Source organism: Narcine bancroftii, chromosome 7, assembly GCF_036971445.1.
Source record: "Narcine bancroftii isolate sNarBan1 chromosome 7, sNarBan1.hap1, whole genome shotgun sequence".
Lineage (NCBI taxonomy): Eukaryota > Metazoa > Chordata > Chondrichthyes > Torpediniformes > Narcinidae > Narcine > Narcine bancroftii.
The window spans coordinates 214,562,004-214,587,102 of NC_091475.1; the positions used below are offsets into that span (position 1 = coordinate 214,562,004).

The 25,099-nt window shown below is 45.9% G+C and overlaps 1 protein-coding gene across 1 annotated transcript in view; it reads right to left on the bottom strand.

The window, feature by feature from the left end:
• The window catches only part of LOC138739704 (FH2 domain-containing protein 1-like), a 34,285-nt gene extending 10,836 nt beyond the window's left edge, over positions 1-23,449 (bottom strand). The window contains exons 1-5 of the mRNA XM_069892292.1: positions 23,204-23,449; positions 9,321-9,382; positions 4,335-4,437; positions 3,920-4,005; positions 3,520-3,620 (exon numbers count right to left, since the gene is read on the bottom strand). Coding sequence (XP_069748393.1) covers positions 3,520-3,620; positions 3,920-4,005; positions 4,335-4,437; positions 9,321-9,382; positions 23,204-23,359 — 508 coding nt within the window. The 5' untranslated portion in view covers positions 23,360-23,449. The remainder of the gene's footprint in view (positions 1-3,519; positions 3,621-3,919; positions 4,006-4,334; positions 4,438-9,320; positions 9,383-23,203) is intronic.
• Between the last annotated feature and the right edge of the window lie 1,650 nt (positions 23,450-25,099).

The window sequence follows — 25,099 nt, forward strand, 5'->3', positions numbered from 1 at the left end:
ATATCGGGTCTTTTTCTCTATTGAAATCCGCAGACCACCGGCTCCCTATCTGCCCGGAGGGCCGCCAGTACACCTCACTCGAGACAGGCGACCACCTCTACCACTTTTTGAGGGTCCTCTTCAGGGTCATCAACGGAGTAATCTGTGGAGATGGACCGAATAGTGGATGAGTAGGGGCTGCTGGTCACATTCCCCTACCTCGACAATGTCACTATCTGTGGCCAAGATCTGCAGGACCATGACACCAACCTCCGGAAATTACTCCAGGCAGCCAAAACCCTTAACCTCTCCTACAACAAAGATAAATGTGTATTCCACAATTCACACCTGGATATATTCGGCTGCGTCATGGAGAATGGAGTCATTGGCCCTGATCCTGACTGCATGTGGCCCCTGTGGGAGATCCCAGTCCCTCACAGTCTCAAGGCCCTGAACAGGTGCCTGAGCCTTTTCTTCTATTATGCCACATGGGTCCCCAACTATACAGATAAGGCCCACCCCCTCGTAAAAGCCACCTCCCTTCCCCTGTCGGTAGAGGGCCGGGAGGTCTTCAACCACATCAAAAGCGATATTGTCAAGGCCGCGATGCTCGCTGTGGATGAATCCATCCCGTTCCAGGTGGAGAGCAATGCGTCCGACTTTGCCCTGGCTGTCACACTTAACTGGGCGGGCAGGCCCATAGCATTTTTCTGTGCACCTTCCGAGGCCCAAGATCCATGACTCCTCCATCGAGAAGAGGGCCCAGGCCAAGAATGAGGAGGTTCGGCACCAGAGGCTTTATCTTGCCAGCCAACTATTTACCCTGTTGACTGACCAACGTGCAGTCGTCTTCATGTTCAACAACAAACAGTGGGGTAAAATCAAGAACGAGATTCTGAGGTGGAGAATCGAACTCTCCACCTACAACTATGGTATCTTGTACCAGCCTCGGATGCTCTGTTCCGAGGGATGCGTCAGCGCGCACGTAGACTATTTACAAGCCCTCCACAATGACCTGTGTCACCCTGGGGTCAGCAGGTTCTTCCATTTTGTCAAAGCCCACAGCCTCCCCTCTTCCACTGAGGACATTAGGATGATGACCAGGAACTGCCAGGTCTGTGCAGAGTCCAAACCACACGTCAGCCAGCCGGATTAATACTGGCCCCTTTGAGTGTCTGAGTGTGGATTTCAAGAGACCCCTGACCTCTTCAAACTTCCTCAACATCATGGTTCCCGTTTGCCAGTTCCTGCCCGGACATGACCACTGCTACACTAATTAAAGCCTTACACAACCTCTTCACCCTGTTTGGATAACCTCGCTATATCCATAGCGACCGGGGTCCTCCTTCTTGAGTGATGAGCTGCGCCAATATCGACTGGCCAGAGGTATCGCCATGAACAGGACCACCAGCTACACCCTCTGAGGGAATGGACAGGTGGAAAGGGAGAAGGCCACCGTCTGGAAGGTCATTCTCCTCACCCTGAGGTCAAAAGGCCTGCCTGTCTCCCACTGCCGAGGTCCTCCTCGAAGGGCTCGATGAGATCAGATCCCTCCTGTGTAACTCCACCGATGCCACCCCACACAAAAGGTAGTTTCCCTTCCCCAGGAAATCTATGTCAGGGACCATACTGCCATCCTGGTTGATGTCCCCAGGGCCAGTCTGTTCTGGAAGCATGTGGGAAGCCACAAGTCCGACCCATTGGTCAAGAGGGTCCACTCCTCCACGCCAACTCCCAATACGCTTATGTGGCATACCCAGATGGGCACGAGGACACTGTGTCCGTCTGGGTCCTGGCACTCATGGGAGACCCCGGGACTCCGGCCGACCGACCAGTACATCTGCACCCCCCCCACCGATAACCCAACACATACCATGTCACCGTACCCCAACCCCCGCCCCAACTATCTCAGTTCAGTCACCAGACACCCCACCCATCGACAACAACCAGATCGTCCAGGAGTCAACAACTGAGCCACAGCCTCAGCTACGACGGTCACCAAGCCGGACTCCTTTTAAACGAGGGGATGAACATGGTGGAACCACTGTATTACTGTCTGTACATGTACGGTCGGCAGATTTTACCTGTGGCAACGCCATAACCCCTCCACCAGAACAAGCTCGGGGCTCGGGGCTTGGGTCAGCAACATGAGACATGACATCTGTTTATGTTCATAAAAGCCTCTCCATCAGGGAACTTCTAGTGTTTCCAGTTACTGATAGCACATCAAATATCAACTGGCTGGAGGTGCCCAGACAGAACTCAGATGTTGCTCCAATCTGCGGGAGGTCAGGGTGGGACAGTGACAAGACTGTGGACAGACATGTGAGTGCGGGAGTGGGAGTGAGTCCCTCATTGTCTGGGCCATCAGGATTAGGTTTGTCCAGGATTCTCTTCATCCTCTCCTAGATCAACAACAATCAACGATTCTTCTCGACACATTGCAGTCCCCCTGGGCAGCCTGCAACCTGGCACACAGACTGTGAACTTCCTCACTCTCCCCTCCACAAGTTCCCCTCCGAGAGTGACCCTCGCTGCCCAGTAATTTCCTGCATTATCCCATTTCCCACCTTGATCAACATTCACCTGCCTGCCTTTGCCTGGGATCACTCATCATGAGGATGGAAGGATCTATAAGCAGACCCCAGTGATCTCTTCACCTGCCTCACTTGCAGAGAGTTGAAGGAAAAGTTGGATAAGCAGACAAGGAGTGGGTGTATGGGGGTGGGGACAGACGGAGGGGGGTGGGAACAGACGGAGGGGGAGATGGGGACAGACGGAGGGGGGTGGGGATAGACGGAGGGGGGTGGGGACAGACGGAGGGGAGGTGAGGACAGACGGAGGGGGGTGGGGACAGACGGAGGGGGGTGGGGACAGACGGAGGGGAGGTGAGGACAGACGGAGGGGGATGGGGACAGACGGAGGGGGGTGGGGACAGACGGAGGGGAGGTGAGGACAGATGGAGGGGAGGTGAGGACAGACGGAGGGGAAGTGAGGACAGACGGAGGGGGGTGGGGACAGACGGAGGGGGGTTGAGACAGACGGAGGGGGGTGGGGACAGACAGAGGGGGTGGGGACAGACGGAGGGGGGTGGGGACAGACAGAGGGGGGTGGGGACAGACGGAGGGGAGGTGAGGACAGACGGAGGGGGGTGGGGACAGACAGAGGGGGAGATGGGGACAGCCGGAGGGGAGGTGAGGACAGACGGAGGGGAGGTAGAGACAGACAGAGGGGGAGATGGGGACAGACGGAGGGGAGGTGAGGACAGACGGAGGGGAAGTAGAGACAGACAGAGGGGGAGATGGGGACAGACGGAGGGGAGGTGAAGACAGACAGAGGGGGAGATGGGGACAGACGGAGGGGAGGTGAGGACAGACAGAGGGGGAGATGGGGACAGATGGAGGGGGGTGGGGACAGATGGAGGGGGGTGGGGATAGATGGAGGTGGAGTGGTAGGGACAGATGGAGGGGGAGGTGGGGACAGACGGAGGGGATGGGGACAGATGGAGTGGGAGGTGGGGACAGACGGAGGGGGACGTACCTCGAGCAGCCAGGATCATTGTCTGGGTGGAAACACTGACAGCCTTCAACAACGGAGCAAACTCCTCCTTCAGAATGAGACTCTCCAGCCGTTCCTCGTAACTACCGGCAGATCAAAGGAGAAAGGTCACAGCAAAGTGCCGAAGGTCACCAAAGAGTTGGAGGTCCCAGCGAGGGGTCTCAGTGAGGGATCACAGAGAGAGGTCAACTGGGAGGGGTGAGGGAAAATGGAGGGAAGGGGTAAGGGAGAGGGTGGAGGAAAGGGGTAAGGGAGAGGGTAGAGGGGAGGAGGAGGGGAGGGAATGGGGGAGATTGCAGAGGGAGAGAAGGTAGGGAAGGGTGTGACCCCCCCCTACAATGACAACCCTTATGCACAGAATCACCACCCTGAACCCTCTCACCTGGGCAGCTGGACTAGTAGCAGCAGGAAGAGTTCGGCCTCACCCACTCGACCCCGGTCGCCCTTGAACTCCCGCAGCATCTTCACCTGGGGACAGGACGGATGGGATGATCAACTACCTCACACGTTGGCCAATCCCACAAACCCCCCACCCTGTCCTCTCACCACCCACCCACACCCCCCCTGACTGCTCCACCCCCTCTATCTGCCCCCACCCAGAGGTTCCCTTGTGCCTGGCCCTCCTGGACCCTGTAGGACCCTGGCAGGGCCCCCTACATCCTGGTAGATGACATCTACCACCCTGCCCTGGTCTACCATTCAGCTACCACACACAAACCCGCACACTTCCCACTCCCACCCCCACCCACCCAATTCTACCCCCAACCACCAGCCCCTACCCCATCCACCTCACCCACCTCTTCCTTCCCTGGTAGCAGTGTGCGGAGAGCCACCAGCTTCTCTGCTCCGTACGATGCTCCATCTCCATGTTCAATATCCGCAACAATGCTGTGGACAGGCCTGTAGGAGTTGGCAGACCATGAACCCCCATACCCCTGTCCCACACACACCCATCCTTAGAGCCTATGTCCCTCACTATCCCGTGTATTGCTCACCCCCACCCAGTGAACCTCTCCTTCTCACCAACCCCACCTGAACCCACGTGAACCCCTCTCCCTCACCACTCTATCCCATCCCCTGCCCTGTGAACCACTGTCCTGCACAACCCACCCGACACACCCACACCGTCAAACCTTCTCCTTCACCTGCACCTCATGAACCCCTCACCCAACCACCCACACAAAAACCTCCCTCAACCCCCCAACACCATGAACCCCTCACCTCACACTGCACAGGTCATGAACCCTCTCTGTCACTACAGCAGGGTTCAGCATGGTCACCCCACTACAGTCAGCAATGAACAGGCATCCCTACTGATGTAGAGACACAGCAGGGTTCAGCACGATGACCTCCCACTACAGTCGGCAGTGAACAGGCATCCCTACTGATGTAGAGACACAGCAGGGTTCAGCACGATGACCCCCACTACAGTCGGCAGTGAACAGGCGTCCCTACTGATGTAGAGACACAGCAGGGTTCAGCACGATGACCTCCCACTACAGTCGGCATTGAACAGGCGTCCCTACTGATGTAGCGACACAGCAGGGTTCAGCACGATGACCCCCACTACAGTCGGCAGTGAACAGGCGTCCCTACTGATGTAGCGACACAGCAGGGTTCAGCACGATGACCCCCACTACAGTCGACAGTGAACAGGCGTCTCTACTGATGTAGCGACACAGCAGGGTTCAGCACGATGACCCCCACTACAGTCGGCATTGAACAGGCGTCCCTATTGATGTAGCGACACAGCAGGGTTCAGCACAATGACCCCCACTACAGTCGGCAGTGAACAGGCGTCCCTACTGATGTAGAGACACAGCAGGGTTCAGCACGATGACCTCCCACTACAGTCGGCATTGAACAGGCATCCCTACTGATGTAGCGACACAGCAGGGTTCAGCACGATGACCCCCACTACAGTCGGCAGTGAACAGGCGTCCCTACTGATGTAGCGACACAGCAGGGTTCAGCACGATGACCCCCACTACAGTCGGCATTGAACAGGCTTCCCTACTAATGTAGCGACACAGCAGGGTTCAGCACGATGACCACCACTACAGTCGGCAGTGAACAGGCATCCCTACTGATGTAGCGACACAACAGGGTTCAGCACGATGACCCCCCACTACAGTCGGCATTGAACAGGCGTCCCTGCTGATGTAGAGACACAGCAGGGTTCAGCATGATGACCCCCACTACAGTTGGCAGTGAACAGGCATCCCTGCTGATGTAGAGACACAGGAGGTTCAGCACGATGACCCCCACTACAGTCGGCAGTGAACAGGCATCCCTACTGATGTAGAGACACAGCAGGTTCAGCACGATGACCCCCACTACAGTCGGCAGTGAACAGGCGTCCCTACTGATGTAGCGACACAGCAGGGTTCAGCACGATGACCCCCACTACAGTCGGCAGTGAACAGGCGTCTCTACTGATGTAGCGACACAGCAGGGTTCAGCACGATGACCCCCACTACAGTCGGCATTGAACAGGCGTCCCTATTGATGTAGCTACACAGCAGGGTTCAGCACGATGACCCCCACTACAGTTGGCAGTGAACAGGCATCCCTACTGATGTAGCGACACAGCAGGGTTCAGCACGATGACCCCCCACTACAGTCGGCATTGAACAGGCGTCCCTACTGATGTAGCAACACAGCAGGGTTCAGCACGATGACCCCCACTACAGTCGGCAGTGAACAGGCATCCCTACTGATGTAGAGACACAGCAGGGTTCAGCATGATGACCCCCCACTACAGTCGGCATTGAACAGGCGTCCCTGCTGATGTAGCGACACAGCAGGGTTCAGCACGATGACCCCCACTACAGTCAGCAGTGAACAGGCGTCCCTGCTGATGTAGAGACACAGCAGGGTTCAGCATGATGGCCCCCACTACAGTTGGCAGTGAACAGGCATCCCTGCTGATGTAGAGACACAGGAGGTTCAGCACGATGACCCCCACTACAGTCGGCAGTGAACAGGCGTCCCTACTGATGTAGAGACACAGCAGGGTTCAGCATGATGACCCCCACTACAGTTGGCAGTGAACAGGCATCCCTGCTGATGTAGAGACACAGGAGGTTCAGCACGATGACCCCCACTACAGTCGGCAGTGAATTGGCATCCCTACTGATGTAGCTACACAGCAGGGTTTAGCACGATGACCCCCACTACAGTCAGCAGTGAACAGGCGTCCCTACTGATGTAGCGACACAGCAGGGTTCAGCACGATGACCCCCCACTACAGTCGGCATTGAACAGGCGTCCCTACTGATGTAGCGACACAGCAGGGTTCAGCACGATGACCCCCACTACAGTCGGCAGTGAACAGGCATCCCTACTGATGTAGAGACACAGCAGGGTTCAGCATGATAACCCCCCACTACAGTCGGCATTGAACAGGCGTCCCTGCTGATGTAGCGACACAGCAGGGTTCAGCACGATGACCCCCACTACAGTCGGCAGTGAACAGGCGTCCCTGCTGATGTAGAGACACAGCAGGGTTCAGCATGATGACCCCCACTACAGTTGGCAGTGAACAGGCATCCCTGCTGATGTAGAGACACAGGAGGTTCAGCACGATGACCCCCACTACAGTCGGCAGTGAACAGGCATCCCTACTGATGTAGCGACACAGCAGGGTTCAGCACGATGACCCCCACTACAGTCAGCAGTGAACAGGCATCCCTACTGATGTAGAGACACAGCAGGGTTCAGCATGATGACCCCCACTACAGTCGGCATTGAACAGGCGTCCCTGCTGATGTAGAGACACAGGACGTTCAGCACGATGACCCCCACTACAGTTGGCAGTGAACAGGCATCCCTACTGATGTAGCGACACAGCAGGGTTCAGCACAATGACCCCCCACTACAGTCGGCATTGAACATGCGTCCCTGCTGATGTAGAGACACAGCAGGTTCAGCATGATGACCCCCACTACAGTCGGCAGTGAAGAGGCGTCTATACTGAGGTAGAGACACAGCAGGGTTCAGCACAATTACCTCCTCTACAGTCAGCAGCGAACAGACGTCCCTACTGACTCAGAGACAGCAGAGTTCAGTGACAGAGGGATTGTCCAACAGGGAAAGGTCAGGGCTCTACTCCGTGCAATAATAATAGAATAATCTTACTGAAACACGAGATTTAGAAGGCAAGGCATTTTTACACTGCTGTGAGGATGTGTCCTCTCGGAGGAGAGCTGAGAACCAGGGGACAGGGTCTGAGAAGGCCATTTAAGGCTGAGGTGGGATATCCTCTGTGGGGGTGGGGGGGGTAAATATTGAAGGAAAAGGGGTTTGACAGACTGTCTGGGTATGGGGGTAAATATTGAAGGGGGGTTTGACAGACTGTCTGGGTATGGGGGTAAATATTGAAGGGGGGTTTAGCAGATTGTCTGGGTATTTGTCTACACAATGGGATAGTCAGGGAATGGTGGCTAATGGGGCGGGGCTCAGGAAGATCAGATAAGCCACCATCCTGTTGAATGCAGTGCAGTCTCGAAAGGCTGAATGGTCTCTTCCTGTTCCTAGATCTTATTGCCTTGAAAACTCCAATTTTAAATCTCTTTCTAATTGTGTAGGAACTGAATCAACCTCCATTTTGGGTAGTCAGTGGCAGATGGCGTTCAACCTGGGTCAGTGTGAAGTGATGCACCTTGGAAGGTCGAATTTGATGTGGTTAATGATCGGACTGCTAACAGGTAGGGCCAGTGGTTCTCAACCATCCCATTCCACTCACATCCCACTGTAAGTAATCTCTCTGCCATCCGTGCTCTGTGATTAGTAAGGGATTGCTTATGGTGGGATGTGAGTGGGAAGAGAAGGTTGAGAATCACTGCTCTTGACCCAATTGTTACTGAAATATTTTGCTTGAGAAAATTTGTCATTGGCCCATTTCCTTTGGAGTTCTGAAACCGTTCACATAACGAGTCAATTAGGGACGATTAAAACAGGGGTTTTCAAACTTTTACTTCCCACCCACATCCCACCTTAAGCAATCCCTTACTAATCAGAGCACCGATGGCAGAGGGAATACTTAAAGTAGAGTGTGAGTGGAAAGAAAAAGGTTGAGCACCACTGTGTTAGAGGAGCAGAGGGACCTTGGGGTCCAAATCTATACATCCTTCAAGGTCGCTGCACAAGTTGATAGGATGGTTAAGAAGGACTATGGGATGCTGGGCTTCATTAACAGGGGGATTGAGTTCGGGAGTAGAGAGGACATGTTGCAACTCTACAAATCTGTGGTGAGACCCCACTTAGTGTATTGTGTTCAGTTCTGGTCGTCTCATTATGGGAAGGATGTGGAAGCTGTGGAGAGGGGGGCAGAAGAGATTTACCAGGATGTTGCCTGGAATGGGAAACAAGTCTTACGAGGCAAGATTAGAAGACCTGCCACTTTTCTCTTTGGAGCATAGAAGGATGAGAGGAGATCCTCAGCCTTTGACAAGAGGCCCTTTGAGGTAAGAGCCCTCAGACAGAAGCCCCTTGAAGTCAGAGCTCTCAGGCAGAGACCCCTCCCCTGGAAACCTCAGACATCTATTGGTAGACAGAATGATCCAAATCCTTGGCTGGTTTACAGTTTTCCCTGAAACAGACTGTGGATTCTAAACTTGCGAAGAAACAGTGGACGAGCAGATGAACAACAGTATTGGCAACATCTGGCCAGATAACATCGGCAATATCTGGCAGAACAACATCGGCCACATCTGGCTGGACAACAGCCGCAATATCTGGCAGAACAACATTGGCAATATCTGGCAGAACAGCCACATCACCTTTTGAACTGTTTGAGGAAGATCCCAATGTTTATACTCTTCTTGGCATCCAAAATTGAAACCTGGAATGGAATTGGATGGTCAGACTTTAATCACTGTTTAGAAACACTTTGGACACCCATCGAAACCCAGATTATCCAGATAAAATGAAAAGATTAGCACATGAGGAACATTTGACGGCTCTTGAACTGGACTCCTTGGAGTTCAGAAGAATGAGACGGGACCTCATGGAAGTATTTTGAATGTTGAAAGGCCTGGACAGAGTAGATGAGGCAAAGCTGTTTCCCATTTTGGGAGGAGTCAAGGACAAGAGGGCACAACTTCAGGATTGAAGGGCACCCATTTAAAACTGAGATGGGGAGGAATTTCTTTAGCCAGAGAGTGGTGAACCTCTGGAATTTGGTGCCATGTGTGGCTGTGGAGGCCAGGTCATTGGGTGTATTTAAGGCAAAGATTGATAGGTATCTGAATAGTCAGGGTATCAAAGATTATGGGGAGAAGGCAGGGGAGTGGAGATGAGTGGGTGAATGGATCAGCTCATGATGGAATGGTGGGGTGGACTCAATGGGCCAAATGGCCTATTTCTGTTCCTATATAGGAACACAGGGACATAGGAAGTAGGAACAGGAGTAGGGCAAAAAGGCCCATCGAACCTGCTCCGCCATTCAATATGATCATGGCTGATCTAATTTAGGACCTAACTCCACCTACCTGCCTTCTCCCCATATCCCCTAATTCCTCTATCATGTAAAAATTTATCGAACTGAATTTTAAATATGTTTAATGAGGCAGCCTCAACCACTTCCCTGGTTAGAGAATTCCAAACATTCACTACTCTCTGGGAAAAACTATTTTTCCTCATCTCTGTCCTAAATCTACTCCCCCGAATCTTGAGACTGTGTCCTCTCATTTTAGTTTCCCCGGCCAGCTCAAAAAACCTTCCTACATCTATCCTATCCATACCCTTCATAATTCTATATGTTTCTATAAGATCTCCTCTCATTCTTCTGAACTCGAGCGACTACAATCCTAGACGATTTAATCTTTCATCCTAAGTCAACCCCTTCATCCCAGGGATCAACCTAGTAAACCTCCTCTGGACCGTCTCCAAAGCCAGTATATTCTTCCTCAAATATGGAGACCAGAACTGGACACAGTACTCCAGGTGCGGTCTCACCAGTACCTTATACAGCTGCAACATTACCTCCCTACTCCTGAATTCAATTCCTCTAGCGATGAAGGCCCACATTCCATTTGCCTTCTTAATAACCTGCTGTACCTGCAACCTAACATTTTGCGATTCATGCACAAGCCCTCCCAAGTCCCTCTGCACAACAGTTTTTCACCCTATAAATAATATTCAGCTCTTATTTTTCTTGCCAAAGTGGATAACCTCACACTTACTAACATTGTACTCCATCTGCCAGACCTTTGCTCACTCATCCAGCTTAACTCTATCCCTCTGCAGACTCTCCACATCCTCATTACAATTTGCTCTTCCACTCAATTTGGTCTCATCCGCAAACTTGGCTCCACCACATTTTGTCCCCTCCTCCAAGTCATCAATGTAAATGATGAACAGTTGTGGGCCTAACACTGACCCCTGCGGCACCCCACTTACCACTCTCTGCCAACCTGAAAAACTCCCACTTCTCCCAACTCTCTGCCTCCTGTCAGACAACCAATTTTCAATCCAGGCCAATAGACTTCCCCGGACTCCACTTTCCTGTAACTTACTGAGAAGTCTCTTGTGCGGCACCTTATCAAACGCTTTCTGGAAATCCAAATATACTACATCAACCTGTTCCCCTCTATCCACTGCACCCATTATATCCTCAAAGAATCCTAACAAGTTTGTCAAACAAGATCTTCCCTTTCTAAAACCATGCTGTGTCTGCCTGATTGAACCCTTACATTCCAAAAGTTTCACTATTTCATCTTTAATGACGGCTTCAAGCATTTTTCCAACTACAGACGTCAAGCTAATTGGCCGATAATTTCCAGTCTTTTGCCTACATCCCTTCTTAAAAAGTGGCGTGACATTTGCTGTCTTCCAGTCTGCCGGGACCTGCCCAGGATCCAAGGAATTTTGGTCTATGACCACCAATGCATCAACTCTAACTTCTGCCATTTCCTTCAGAACCCTTGGATGCATATCATCAGGACCAGGTGATTTGTCTGGCTTTAGTCCCATTAGTTTCTCCATCACTACTTCCTTTGTAACAACTATTTTATCAAGGCCCTCCCCAACATTCGCATCCTTAACTCCGCACTTGGGCACGCTGGACGTGTCTTCCACCGTGAAGACTGACACAAAATATTTGTTTAATCCCTCGGCCATTTCCTCATGTTTTGCTACCAGTTTTCCTTTCTCATCCTGCAAGGGTCCTATGTTAACTCTGGCCATCCTCTTCCATTTTATATATTTATTAAATTTTTTGCTTTCTGTTTTTATATTTTGTGCCAATTTACTTTCATAATCCTTTTTCCCATTTCTTATTACCCGCTTTGTAACCCCTTGTTGTCTCTTAAAGTTTTCCCAATCTTCCAGTTTCCCACTGCTCTTTGCAGCTTTGTACACCTGCGCCTTCAGTTTTATACTCTCCTTTATTTCCTTTGTTAACCACGGTTGATTTTTCCCTCCCTTGCTGCCCTTTTTCCTGACCGGAATATATTTTTGTTGAGCATTACAAAATATTTCTTTGAAAATCTTCCACTGTTCCTCAACTGTTTCCTCAATGAGCCTGTGCTCCCAGTCCACTCTGCCCAATTCCTCCCTCATCCTATGGTAGTCACCCTGTTTAAGCATAATATATTAGTTTTAGATCGAACTATTTCCCCTTCCATCTGAATGAGAAACGCTATTTCCTAGATGGTCTCTATTACATCATTTACTCTACCTATCTCATTGCACAACACGAGATCCAGGAGAGCATTTTCTCTTGTGGGTTCCTTAACATGCTGCTCAAGAAAGCTATCGCGGATGCATTCTATGAAGTCCTCTTCCAGACTCCCACGAGCAACTTGATTTTCCCAATCTATGTGGAAGTTAAAGTCCCCCATGACTACTGCCGAATCATTTACAGATCATATATCTTATAGTATATGGCCTCCCTGGGACTGGAATGCCCCATTCCAGGGGACATCCTGGGGAATTTGCCCTGCACCCACCCCAGCACAACCATATCCTAACAACGGCAGGGTGACCAGAACTGCACACCCCTCCCCATGCACCCCTCCCCCATCCATTGCAGCCTTTTGTAAAGTTGCAAAATATCATCCCGACCCCTGGGGAGACACAGGAGGCTGCAGTTGAAAAATCAAACTGGGGGTCAGGCCACATCCGTGGGGGAGAGAAGGCAACTGGACACCGATCATCCCCCTCCCATCCACAATTGCGGTCCATGCACTGGGCTCCTCCAGGGGTTTGGTTCTGTCCCAAATTTTACATTCTGTTCCCTTTACGAAGGCAGGTAAGGAGCAGAAACGTGTGAATGAAACACAGAAGCCTGCAGACGCTGTGATTGTAGTAAACCTACACTGAGATACAAGAATGTAATTCAGCAGGCCATCTCTCTCCATCCCTAAATCTGGATCTGATTTCCAAGTCATGGTGAATGCACCTTCTAGAAACTGCTGAAGCTCATTGTAAAAATTCAATTGGATACATAGTTAATTTTAATCTAAGATGAGTCATTTTAACACCACCCAACAAAAATAACATCGGATCTAGTGAGAGTTTTACCTTTCACATTTTCTCCAAAAATGGCTTTTCCTCTAACCAAAAAGGTTTTACTCTAGATCACTCCCAAGTAGAATGAAAAAAATGAACCAATTTCTTGATCACATCTAAAACATAAATCTGACACTACCAATAGACGACACCTTCCTTATTCTAATATATCCTCATTTCAAAGTATCATCTTCCAAAGGCATGAGCTGCGATATTCTGAATTTCAATCTCTTTAATCCAATAAATCCAACTCTGTGGCTGCTGCTTTATGTAGTTTTAATTCATTGATAAAACTGATGAACATTTTGCACAACTTCGCATTAAGACTTTCATAACGAGGATTTAATGTATAACGATACAAACACTGAGAGATACCTGCTTAAAGAAATACACAAACTTTAAAGAGGTGCAAAGGAATTTCAAAGAAAAATGTCTCGTGGTCACACATCCTCAACAAATAATGAGCAGGTCGTTAGTCTGGATGGATATTACAACGTATTACATCATATTCACTATGGAAACACTACAAACAATAGTTCTCTTAAAGAGACAGGCACAAAACTAACTAAGAATCAAAGGCACGAGGTTTTAACCTTTACATTCCAGCCTTAATTATTATAATAGATATTAATGACTAATATATAATGATTATTATAACAGATACACATGTAAATATGGTAAGTCTAAGATTAGAAATCAAAACTTTCAGCTTCCTGTAAAAGACAGATTTTAGCAACAGGTCGATTTAAGTAACCAGTCTTGGTTTTAACCCACACTTGCTGAACAAAACCTTTCTTGTCCAGAAATGTATCCCCAATGTTCCCCAAAAACCAAGAATTTCTTGGTGCAGAATCGTCCATGATAATCGCAATGTCTCCACATATAAAATTACGTTTACCTTTAGACCATTTTTGTCTTTCTTGTAATACGAAAGGTATTTTTTAATCCACCTTTTCCAAAATAAAGCTGCAAATGGAGGTTCATCCGGTGAAACTCTGTTTTGTGACAAATCAGCCATTTGTTGTTGTCCAGGTTTAGCATTTGCACGTTGACAATGAACACATTTTAATATAATTCTTTCAATCAGTGTTGAAGCACCAAGTATCCAATATTTCTGGTGTAATTCTGATAACACGTTATTACAGCCACCATGACCTGTTTTCTCATGTCCATGTCAAACCATCAAATCAGAAACAGGAAATTCCTTCGCTAATGTCATTGGATGTTTCACTTCTTCTGGCATTATTGCTTTTTCCAATCTTCCTCCTACTCTCAATACATCATTTACCAGAATAGGATTCAGCCTGTAAACACAACTTGTTTTTGTAACATTCAGATTCTTCTTCAATTTTGATATCTCATAACCAAACACCTTTTTCTAACAAAAACAAATGATCTCCAATTCATTATTCGCCAACTCATCAACTGTTAGGCAAAAGCTCTTTTGAGACTTCAGATTCTCTTTCTTAATATGATTTTCAGATTCTCTTTCTTAATATGATATAAAAAAATATTTTTTAGTGTAAGAATCCATGCTACTGCCTTTTTCAAATGAAACCACGAAGAGTGATTGCAAATTGAGTGATCGGATCCTTTTCATTAGACATTTGAATAGTATTTACATAAATGTTTTGGATTTAGATCCTCCATTGAAATTTCTTTCAATCCTCTGGATTTTGAGGCCAATCTTCTTGAGATCACGAAAGAAACTGAGGATCAGACACCCAAGTGTTGGTTCTTTTCAGAACATTTGATCTTCACGAAGCCATATCAGCTGGGTTAGCCACTGTTTTAACATATCTCCATTAACATGCAAAACCTTCTTGATCTCATTAACTCTGTTAGTCAAAACCTTGTGGTTTTGTTCTTAATGTATTTAAGCATGGATGTCCTATCAATCCAAAACATAGAGTCTGGTAACTCTGTCTGTAATTCTCTTCTTAACAGTGTCCATTTTGTTCTCTATAGTAGCAGCAGTCAATTCCATTCAAGGTACGGTGACTGGTTTTAATGGAGCAACTCTGGCTTTTCCCATTACAAATCCACAATGTACTCAATCTTGGTTATTTTGCAGTAGTAAATAACTGACGGGACCAAAACCACCTTTGCTTGCATCAGGAAAGTGGTGTAACTGGGCAAATGTGGCCATTCCAAAGTCTGTTGGTTTAAAACATCTGTGGACTTCAAAATTTTCTAACATTTTAAGACTCTCAATCCAATTGCTCCAATCTTGAGCGATGGAATCTGGTACAGTTTCATCCAATCCAAATGTTCTTCTGCACAATTCTTGCAGAATATTCTTGGCTATTGATGCTGGTGCCAATATTTCCAAAGGATCGTATATTGAGCTTACGATCAAAAGAATACCTCTTCTTGTTAAAGGCCATTCTTTCAAAACATCAGATTGAACACGCCATTGCACTCCCAGAATTGTCTAAACAGGTAGAAGGTCACAATCCAAGTCAGGATGTTTTACCTCCTTTGCTCTTTCTGCCTCAGGAATAACAGCCGACACATCTTGACTGTGGATCATCCATTTCGTAGGGAAGAAATCTCCTTTATTACAGATCTCTTTTAACTCTGATAAAGATTTATTGCTTCTTTTTCTGAAACTACTGAAGTTTGACAATCATCAACATTGAAATGATTTCTAATTATACTAATAGCTTGAGAACGAAACTGCTCTTCATTATCTTCAGCATATTTCCTGAGAACAAAATTTGCACAAATCGGTGTCAAAGGGGCTCCAAATAAATGAACTGTCGTTCTATGTTCAATCACCATGAGGCCACTATAATAATCGTAGAAAATCACGATCTTCTGATGGTACTTTCACTTGATGAAACATCGCTTCAATATATGCAGTAATTACAATAGGGTCATTACAAAATCTTATCAGAACACCTGTTAAACTACTGGTTAAGTCTGGACTTTATAGAAGTTGAGGATTCAAGGAAACTTCTTGAAATGATGCTTCACAATCAAATACTATGTGTAGTTTCTCCTTGTGTAGTCCTCTCATTTTAGTTTCCCCAGCCAGCTCAAAAAACATTCCTACATCTATCCTATCTATATCCTTCATAATCCTATATGTTTCTATAAGATCTCCTCTCATTCTTCTGAACTCGAGCGAATACAATCCTAGACGATTTAATCTTTCATCATAAGTCAACCCCTTCATCCCAGGGATCAACCTAGTAAACCTCCTCTGGACCGTCTCCAAACCCAGTATATCCTTCCTCAAATATGGAGACCAGAACTGGACACAGTACTCCAGGTGCGGTCTCACCAGTACCTTATACAGTTGCAACATGACCTCCCTACTCCTGAATTCAATTCCTCTAGCGATGAAGGCCAACATTCCCTTTGCCTTCTTAATAACCTGCTGCACCTGCAACCTAACGTTTTGCGATTCATGCACAAGCCCTCCCAAGTCCCTCTGCACAACAGCATGCTGTAGTTTTTCACCCTTTAAATAATATTCAGCTCTTTTATTTTTCTTGCCAAAGTGGATCACCTCACACTTACTAACATTGTACTCCATCTGCCAGACCTTTGCCCACTCATCCAGCTTAACTCTATCCCTCTGCAGACTCTCCACATCCTCATTACAATTTGCTCTTCCACTCAATTTGGTGTCATCCGCAAACTTGGCGACACCACATTTTGTCCCCTCCTCCAAGACATCAGTGTAAATGTTCTGCAATTATTTTATTGTCTGGCCTACAAATTTCTCTTTTTTTCAAAGGTAATGATATACAGTGATGACTATCAACATGTTGAACAGAACTTGAAACTAAATCCAGAAACTGCTTGTTCTCATTTGAAAGTTCTTGAATATCTGTGAAACATTCAGGAAAATCAATTTTTAACTCATTAAGTTAAGCTCATTAAGTTTCACAACTGAAATCCTGTTGATATTTATGTTCGATGATTCCTGATCATTATCCATTTTTCCTCCTAATGGTCCATTAATTGTCCATCTGAGCAACATTCTCACAGAATAAGGTCCGTCATTTTGACTCCTTATTACTTCTGGAGGTTCGAGAGCTTTTGGTGCATCTAATCCAATTAACATCTCAATCTTGACATCAACCTTTGGTAAACAAACATCTTTTAGATGATCCCACTGGCTGATATCTTCCTGATAGGGAATATTCTCCTTATTCACAGGCATAGTCTTCTGAGTATATACACTTGGAAGATGGCAAAATTCATTGCTATTCAATCCAGCAATCTGTAAATCTGAAACTATATTAGGTTCAATGTTCCTTTCATTGTTCACTGTCTTCAACAAGATCTGTGATCTTTTGCCATGAAGGTTAAGTTTATTCATTAATTCAACAGTACAAAATGAGGTGGTACTTCCTGGATCAAGAAATATGTAGGTCTTCAGTATGAAACTTCCTTTTGTAGCTTTAACCTGTACAGGAACTATTGAGGGGGCTTTGTCACCGGCCCCAGTAAGACTGTTTGTCTGAACCGAAGCTGAATCATCCTCTCTGGCTGTGCCTTTAGTCTTGGATTCAGATTGTTTGACTTCCTTCTTAACTTAACATCATTGAGTGAGCAGTAACTTGGGATGTTTTAAACTGCATACATCACAACTGAGTTGTTTATTACAAGTTTTGCTGATGTGTCCTTTACACAAGCAGCCGAAACATATTCCATTCTTCTTTATATGGGTTAATTTCTCGTCATACGACTTCTTCTCCAATTGTGAACATTTTTCTAAAACGTGCTTATCTTTGTAATACAAACAGCTTTCCTGAACAGTCTGATCTTCCTTCTCCTTTGTTTCCTTGTTCTTTCTTCTGCTTGTATCTGACCCAACAGTAACAAAGGTTACTGTTTTGGTTTCTGTTGAGAGGATGATTCAGTCCCTTTTATATATTTAGGAACTATTGAAATATCCTTAATATTTCCAAATGCTGGTACAGCGTAAACATGCACGTCATTCCAAAAATTGTACAACATCCTCAAAAGTGACGTCCCTTCTGGGAATCATTTTAATCTTTGCAACTTTGGTTCTCCATAATTCACTCAGCTTATAAAGTAATTTATTTACAATAATCAACAAATTAGAAAGCAAATTTAACTCTTACAAATGTACTCTACTTTGCTTTGTGTTACTATATCCTCTCAGAAAGAGAGCATATGCTTGTAAAGCCTGTGTATCCTCTGGTCTTATTGCTGACCAAGAAAGAATCTTGTCTACGTGGGCCCTTGCGATTTTATGTTCATTGCCATAAAGATGACGCAATCATTCATTTGCCCTTTTAAAACCTTGTTCTGGATTCATATATTGACAAACTTTGACTAACCCCTTTGCCTGTCCTCCAGTTTACTGTTCTAGGTAATACAGATGATCTTTAGCATTTTTAGTATTACTTTCAATGTGATGTTCAAAGGATTTCATGAACATCAGATATTGTTTGCAATGGATCTGCATTAAAAACTGGAATTTCCTTCTTGGGTAAACCATATGAACCTTGTTGCTGCGCTAACATGGCAGAGATTTCATTTTGTTTCACTATGAGTGATATTATATTGTCTTGTCCACCATGGCTTGCGACTGGTGGACAAGACAATATAATATCAATATAAATATAATATTATATTATATTATATAATGGAGCAAATGGATCTTGAAGTGGTGCCTGAGGTGTAGGATCTTGATTGTAAGTGATGCTATTGGTGGGGATCCTTGGTGTGTAAGTAATGGTATTGGTGGAGATTCCTTGACTTGTCGCTGGTTCTTCGGCAACATGAAGAGACATCAATGGTTGAGAATGATCAACTCGCATGGTTGAACCTTTTGAAATACTCTCCTTTCAGGAAGATCCATATATTGTGTGCTCTGAAGAGATTGAACGTTGCCAGCCCTTTCCACAGGGTGGGTCATTGACATTTGAATACTAGCAGCGACACCTGTGGCTCCTTGCTCGGGTATATTCATTTTGTGTTGCTGCGATATCCATGGCTCTGCTGGAAGGTTCGGTGCTGGCCCTTTGGGTTTGTCACTTTGAGAGATAAATCTGGCAGCAGCCTGAGCTAATGCTCTGACTTTGTCCATATTCATAGCACATTGTTCCTCAAGCTCTTGTCTTTTCTTTTCTCTATTCAATAATCTATTTTGTTCTCCACTCACCATTTGTAACTTCAGTTGTTGATTCTCCAACTGCTTACATTGTGCACAGACAGTAGCCAAGTCTGCAGGCTTAGCTGATATGCTTGAAGTAAGCAAAGCTGTACTTGCTCTAGAAACCTTTGAAGACTTTGAAGATCTTCCTGTGCATATAACCTTGGAAATACTATCAGTCGGATTCACATCTGAAATTTCAGATACCACTGATTGAGTCTCTACCTTCTGCATTTCGCTCGGTTCAGCACCAGTGGGACTTTGGAATGTACATTCATCTGTTCCAGTTCCACTAACCTTTAAGCCAGCGAATGAGGCCTGCAGTGCCTTATCGTGTCCTTTTCTTGCTTGGTAGTTGAAGCCGTTTCTTTCATGGTGGCTTGCTCCAACCTCCTGCAATTGTCGGTCCACTTTGTTGCCTCAACTCACAACCAAAGAGTTCTTTGAGAGGAGCTGTTTGCTCAAGGTCTTTAGCCCAATGAGATTTCTTCTTATCCATCTTGGGTTTTTCCACACTTCAACCTGGTTCTCCTGGTTCCTGGGAACTGTAAACAAATTTGTATCTTATGTGGTCCCTTTAAGAGAATTGCTGTTTGGCTGAAATTGTCTCTGTGTGGTTTATGCACACAAGCTTTCTTATCTTATGTTTACAATAAAATTTATTGGGCTTCCTGCCAATTCTGGGTGATAGCAGTGGCTTATTTTTTTACAAGGTCACAGGTGTATGGCCAGACCTTAGCTCAATTTTAAACTGCACAATTCAAAAAGGTTCTCATGGTTTCTGGGATACTCTATTAGACAAATTTTTTTGACCCTTTCTTCCAAACGAAGTTCACAATTAAAATTTTCTTTGAATCAAAATATAGATGACATTTTCCTTATTCTAATCATCTTCCAAAAACGTGAGCTGCGATATTCTGAATTTCGATCTCTTTAATCCAAAAAAACAAACTCTGTGGCTGTTACTTTATGTAGCATTAATTCATTGATAAAACAGATGAACATTTTGCATAACTTAACGTTAGGACTTTCATAACAACAAATAACAAAGCCATTACTGCATAATTATACAAAAGCTTAGAGATACCTGCTTAAAGAAATACACAAACTTTAAAGAGATGCACAGAAAAATTCAAAGAAAAATGTCTATGCTCACATTTCTTTCACATCTTGTCGAATAATGAGCAAGTCATTAATCTGGGTGGATATTGGGACATATGACATCATAATCACTATAGTGACACTACAAACAATAGTTCTTTTAAAGGTGTTTCTCTCATTCCTCGTAATTAGAATTCCATTTATAAATAAATTCCTGCATATGATCTTCACTTATTTTACTCAATTCTATTTTAGCTCAAGTTAAAGATTTCTCAAAATCAAACATTCCATTAATACATTTCAATTGGGCTGTTTTATGATCATTCTTAAAGTGAGGAAGTTGTAAACCTCCTAATTGAAACTTCCAAGTTAATTTCTCTAAACAAACTCTAGGCATCCTTCCTTTCCAATGATATGTGCTTATATTGAATATAAAATTTTAAAACATTTTTGAGGTAAAGCATTGAAAATAATATGTTGAACCCTTGGAAAAAATATTCATTTTAATACTGTTTACTCTACCCATAAAAGTTATAGGCAAATCATTCAATTTATTTAAATTATCCTTAATTTTACTAAATAAAGGTAAATAATTTAATTTATATAAATTATTTAAATCACTATCAATTCTTATCCCTAAATATTTAATTCCCTTATCTGACCATCTAAATTGAGCAAATTGTTTACACTGAGTATAATCTCCATTAACCAAGGGCATAATTTTACTTTTATCTCAATTAATTTTAAAGCCTGATATTTCACCATATTCTCTCAATCTTGCATACAAAGAACACAACGAGTTTATTGGATCTGTCATAGAAATCAAAACATTATCAGCAAATAAATTAATATTTCTTCCACTGCACTAACTTTAATGCCTTTAATACCAATATCCTGTCTTTTAATTCTGCTAATGGTTCAATTGTTAAAAAAATAAAGCCAGAAAAAATGGAGATCATTGCCTACTTGACCTAGACAATGAAAAAGCTGAAGAAATTTGTCCATTCATTACAACCTTGGCAGAAGGATTTTTACATAATGTTTTAATCCAATTAATAAATAAGGATCTAAAACCAAACCTTAAATAAAAAATTCCATTCTAACCTTTCAAAAGCCTTCTCAGCATCAAAAGCTAACACCACTGCCAAGTCCCCTTTCTTTTGAGATTAATGTATTAAATGGATCAATCTAACAATATTATCTGCAAAATGTCTTCCTTTAACAAACCCCGAATAATCTATAGGAATTAAACCAGATAAATAATTAGCCAATCCATTTGCTAAGACTTTGGCTGTGACCTTATAAACAACATTTAATAATGATATTGTTCTATCAGATTCTGGTTTTAATGGATCCCCTAAAGGGAAGTATTAATAAGTCTTTAATTTTTTTATATAGAATTCTGGCAGAAAACCATCCTCTCTGGGAGATTTACCAGTTTGTAAAGAATTAAGAGCATTAATGATTTCCTTCACTATGAATGGTGCATCTAAATCTTTTTGATCTTGGCAATTTAAACTAGGTAAATTAATCTTTCTGAATTTCTGAATCTTACTTTCATCATTATCAGACTGAGATGTATACAACTTAAAATAAAAATCTTTAAAAGAATCATTTATTTCTTGAGGTTTATAACTAACTTTAAAAAATTTTTTTAATAGCATTACTAGCTTTTGAAATTTGTTTGGCTTTTAATTGCCAAGCTAAAACTTTACATGTCCTTTCTCCCAATTCATAATTTTTTGCTTATTTCTTTCAATTAATTTTTCAACTCTGCATTGAATTATAATATAATTTCTTCTTTATTAATTCATTTTTTTCCACTTCAGATGTATTTTTCTGTAAATCTTTTTCCAAATCCTCTATATTTTCCAATTTATCTAAATCCTTAATATAATCGCACCCTTCAATCCTGAAATAATGCTCTCTTGTCCTAGACTCTCCCACCATGGGAAACACCCTTTCTACATCTACTCTGCACACCTTTCAATATTCAAATTCCAACCAGTAGTGGCCAAGAGCTGTCAAACACTCCTCATATGATAACCCTTTCATTCCCGGAATTATCCCTGTGAACCTCCTCTGAACCCTCTCCAATATCAGCAATCCTATCTTGAATGAGGAGCCCAAAACTGCTCAACATCCTCCACGCGAGGTCTCACCAGTGTTTTATAAAGCCTCAACATCACATCCCTGCTCTTATATTCTATTCCTCTTGAAATGAACGCCAGCATCGCATTCGCCTTCTTCACCACCGGCTCAACCTGCCAGTTTCCCTTCAAGCTCCTGAGCCCTTTGCAACTGGGGATTTTCAATTTTCGCACCATTTTCAAATAGTCTTTCCATTTATTTTTTCTACAAAAAATGGAGAAAATGGAGATCATTGCCTACTTGACCTAGACAATGAAAAAGCCGAAGAAAGCCGTGACTGTCCACTTGCCGACATTGTATTACATGCTGCCCATGCTTATTCTGGTCTCACCCTGAGCTTGTCCTGTTACCTGTATCTCCTCTGACATGTACACATCTGGACATCACCCCTAGCACAGACACACCTGGATGTTTCCATGGCAGGTACACATCTGGACGTTTCTCCGGCACTGACACATCTGGGTATCTTCAAGGCATGAACAAATCTGGTCATCTACCAAGCATAAACACATCTGGACATCTCTCCTGGCATGGACTCATCTGGATATTTCCATGGCACAGACACATCTGGATATTTCCCCCAGCACAGGCATATATGGACATCTGCCCCGTCATGCCCAATGAGGGCCTTGTGAGCACCATTCTTCATGGATCAGAATGAGGGATGGCCATACAGATTCGGGACCTCCACATTCCTGCTCCATCCACTCGCTCCTCCCACCACCCCACCCCCCCAGTTTGGCCTCCTCCTCTCACCTCCGTGTCTCTGGCCCTCTGGGGAGAGGTTGCTCGGCTGCTCATGCGAGAGACTGTGAGGGTCTCACTCCGCGCAAACAGCTCTTCCATTCTCCGAGTGTCAATAGTGATCTGCTCCGCATCTTTCTCCACTGTCCAGATGTTCTGCGTCCCCATCACACGGTGCTGGGGCAGGGCATCCCAGTTAAAGTTCCGCAGTCTGGAGCGTCGGCCTGGTGCAGAGCGCAGGAGGTTTCCTGAGGAAAGAAGAGGGGGAGGGGGAGGTGGAGGGGGAGGAGGAGGTGGAGGGGGAGGAGGAGGTGGAGGGGGAGGAGGGGGAGGGGGAGGTGGGGGAGGGGGAGGTGGGGGAGGGGGAGGGGGAGGGGGAGGAGGAGGTGGAGGGGGAGGAGGGGGAGGGGGAGGTGGGGGAGGGGGAGGTGGGGGAGGGGGAGGGGGAGGGGGAGGAGCAGCATGTTCCTGACAACTGGGTCCTGATGAAGGGTCCTGTTGCCCATGGTTATTTGAATCAGTGACCTCTTGCCCACAGTTACAGGAATCAGAGGCCTGCTCCTCGTGGTTACTGGGGTCAGGGGCTGGTTCCCTGTGGTTACTGGAGTCAGAGGATTGTTGCCCATGGTCACTGGGGTCAGGGGCTAGTTCCCTTTGGTTACTAGGGTCAGGTTCCCTGTGGTTACTGGGGTCAGTGATCTGTTGCCTATGGTTACTGGAGCCAGGGGCCTGTTGCCCATAGTTACTGGTGTCAACAGCCCATTGCCCGTGGTTACTGGAGTTAGGGTCCTGTTCTCCATGATTACTGGGGTCAGAGGACTGTTGCCCATGGTTACCAGGGTCAGAGGACTGTTGCCCATAGTTATCAGGATCAGGAACAATGAATGGACTGTTTCCACATTTTCCAGGAGAATTTTGTGCAAGTGAACGAGAGAGATCCAAATCAGCTGGTGTTACCACAATTACAGGGGCCGGATCCATCGCCACGGCTACAGGGTTCGATTCCATTGCCATGGTTACAGGGGCCGGATCCATCGCTGCGGTTACAGGGTTTGGCTCCACCACGGTTACACCATTTGGCTCCATTGTGGTTACACCGTTCGGTTCCATCAACTGCTATGCCGTAATTAGTCAGAATCCAACCACTGATGGGCCAAGAGATCCTCATCCCGAGCCAGGGTCAGCCGTATCTCTGCCTGGATCAAACCTGGGGACAGGATCACATCCACTGTCAGAAACATCCTGTCTCTGGCCATAGAATCTCCTAGATATTCCCCTCACTGCAGAACCCTGACCTATCCCCTCTGACCTCTCCAGCCCAACCTCTCCCTTCTGAACACTTTATCCTCTGCCCCAACTTCTCCCCTCTAACCTCTCTGCCCTTGCCCTGACCTCTCCCCTCCTCACCACCCAATCTCTCCCCGACCCTCCCCTCTGATCTCTCCTCTCCAACCACTCCCTACTTACCTCTCTCCCTGACCTTTCCCCCACCTCTCCCCCTTGCCTTGATCTCTTCAAACTCCACCCCAACCTCTCCCCTCTGACCTCTCTCCCCAACTTCTCCACCCTCGCCTTGACCATGCCACCAACCCCTCCACCCCAACCTCTCCCCCGACCTCTCTGCCCCGACCTACCACCATGAAACCCCAACCTAAACATAGATCAGTACGTGGAACCATGATGTTGTGGCCGTTACAGAGACTTGGCTGCAGGAAGGACAGGATCGGCTGATGCAGGTACCAGGGTTTAGGGGTTTTAAAAGAAATAAGATGGGAGGTAAGGGAGGGGTGGGGGTGAAGCATTACTGGTCATGGATAATACCTTGGCTATAGAAAGGAAGGAGGCTGCAGAGGGACGGTCCACTGAGTCAGTGTGGGTGGAAGTCAGAAACGGGAAGAGAGCTCTCAC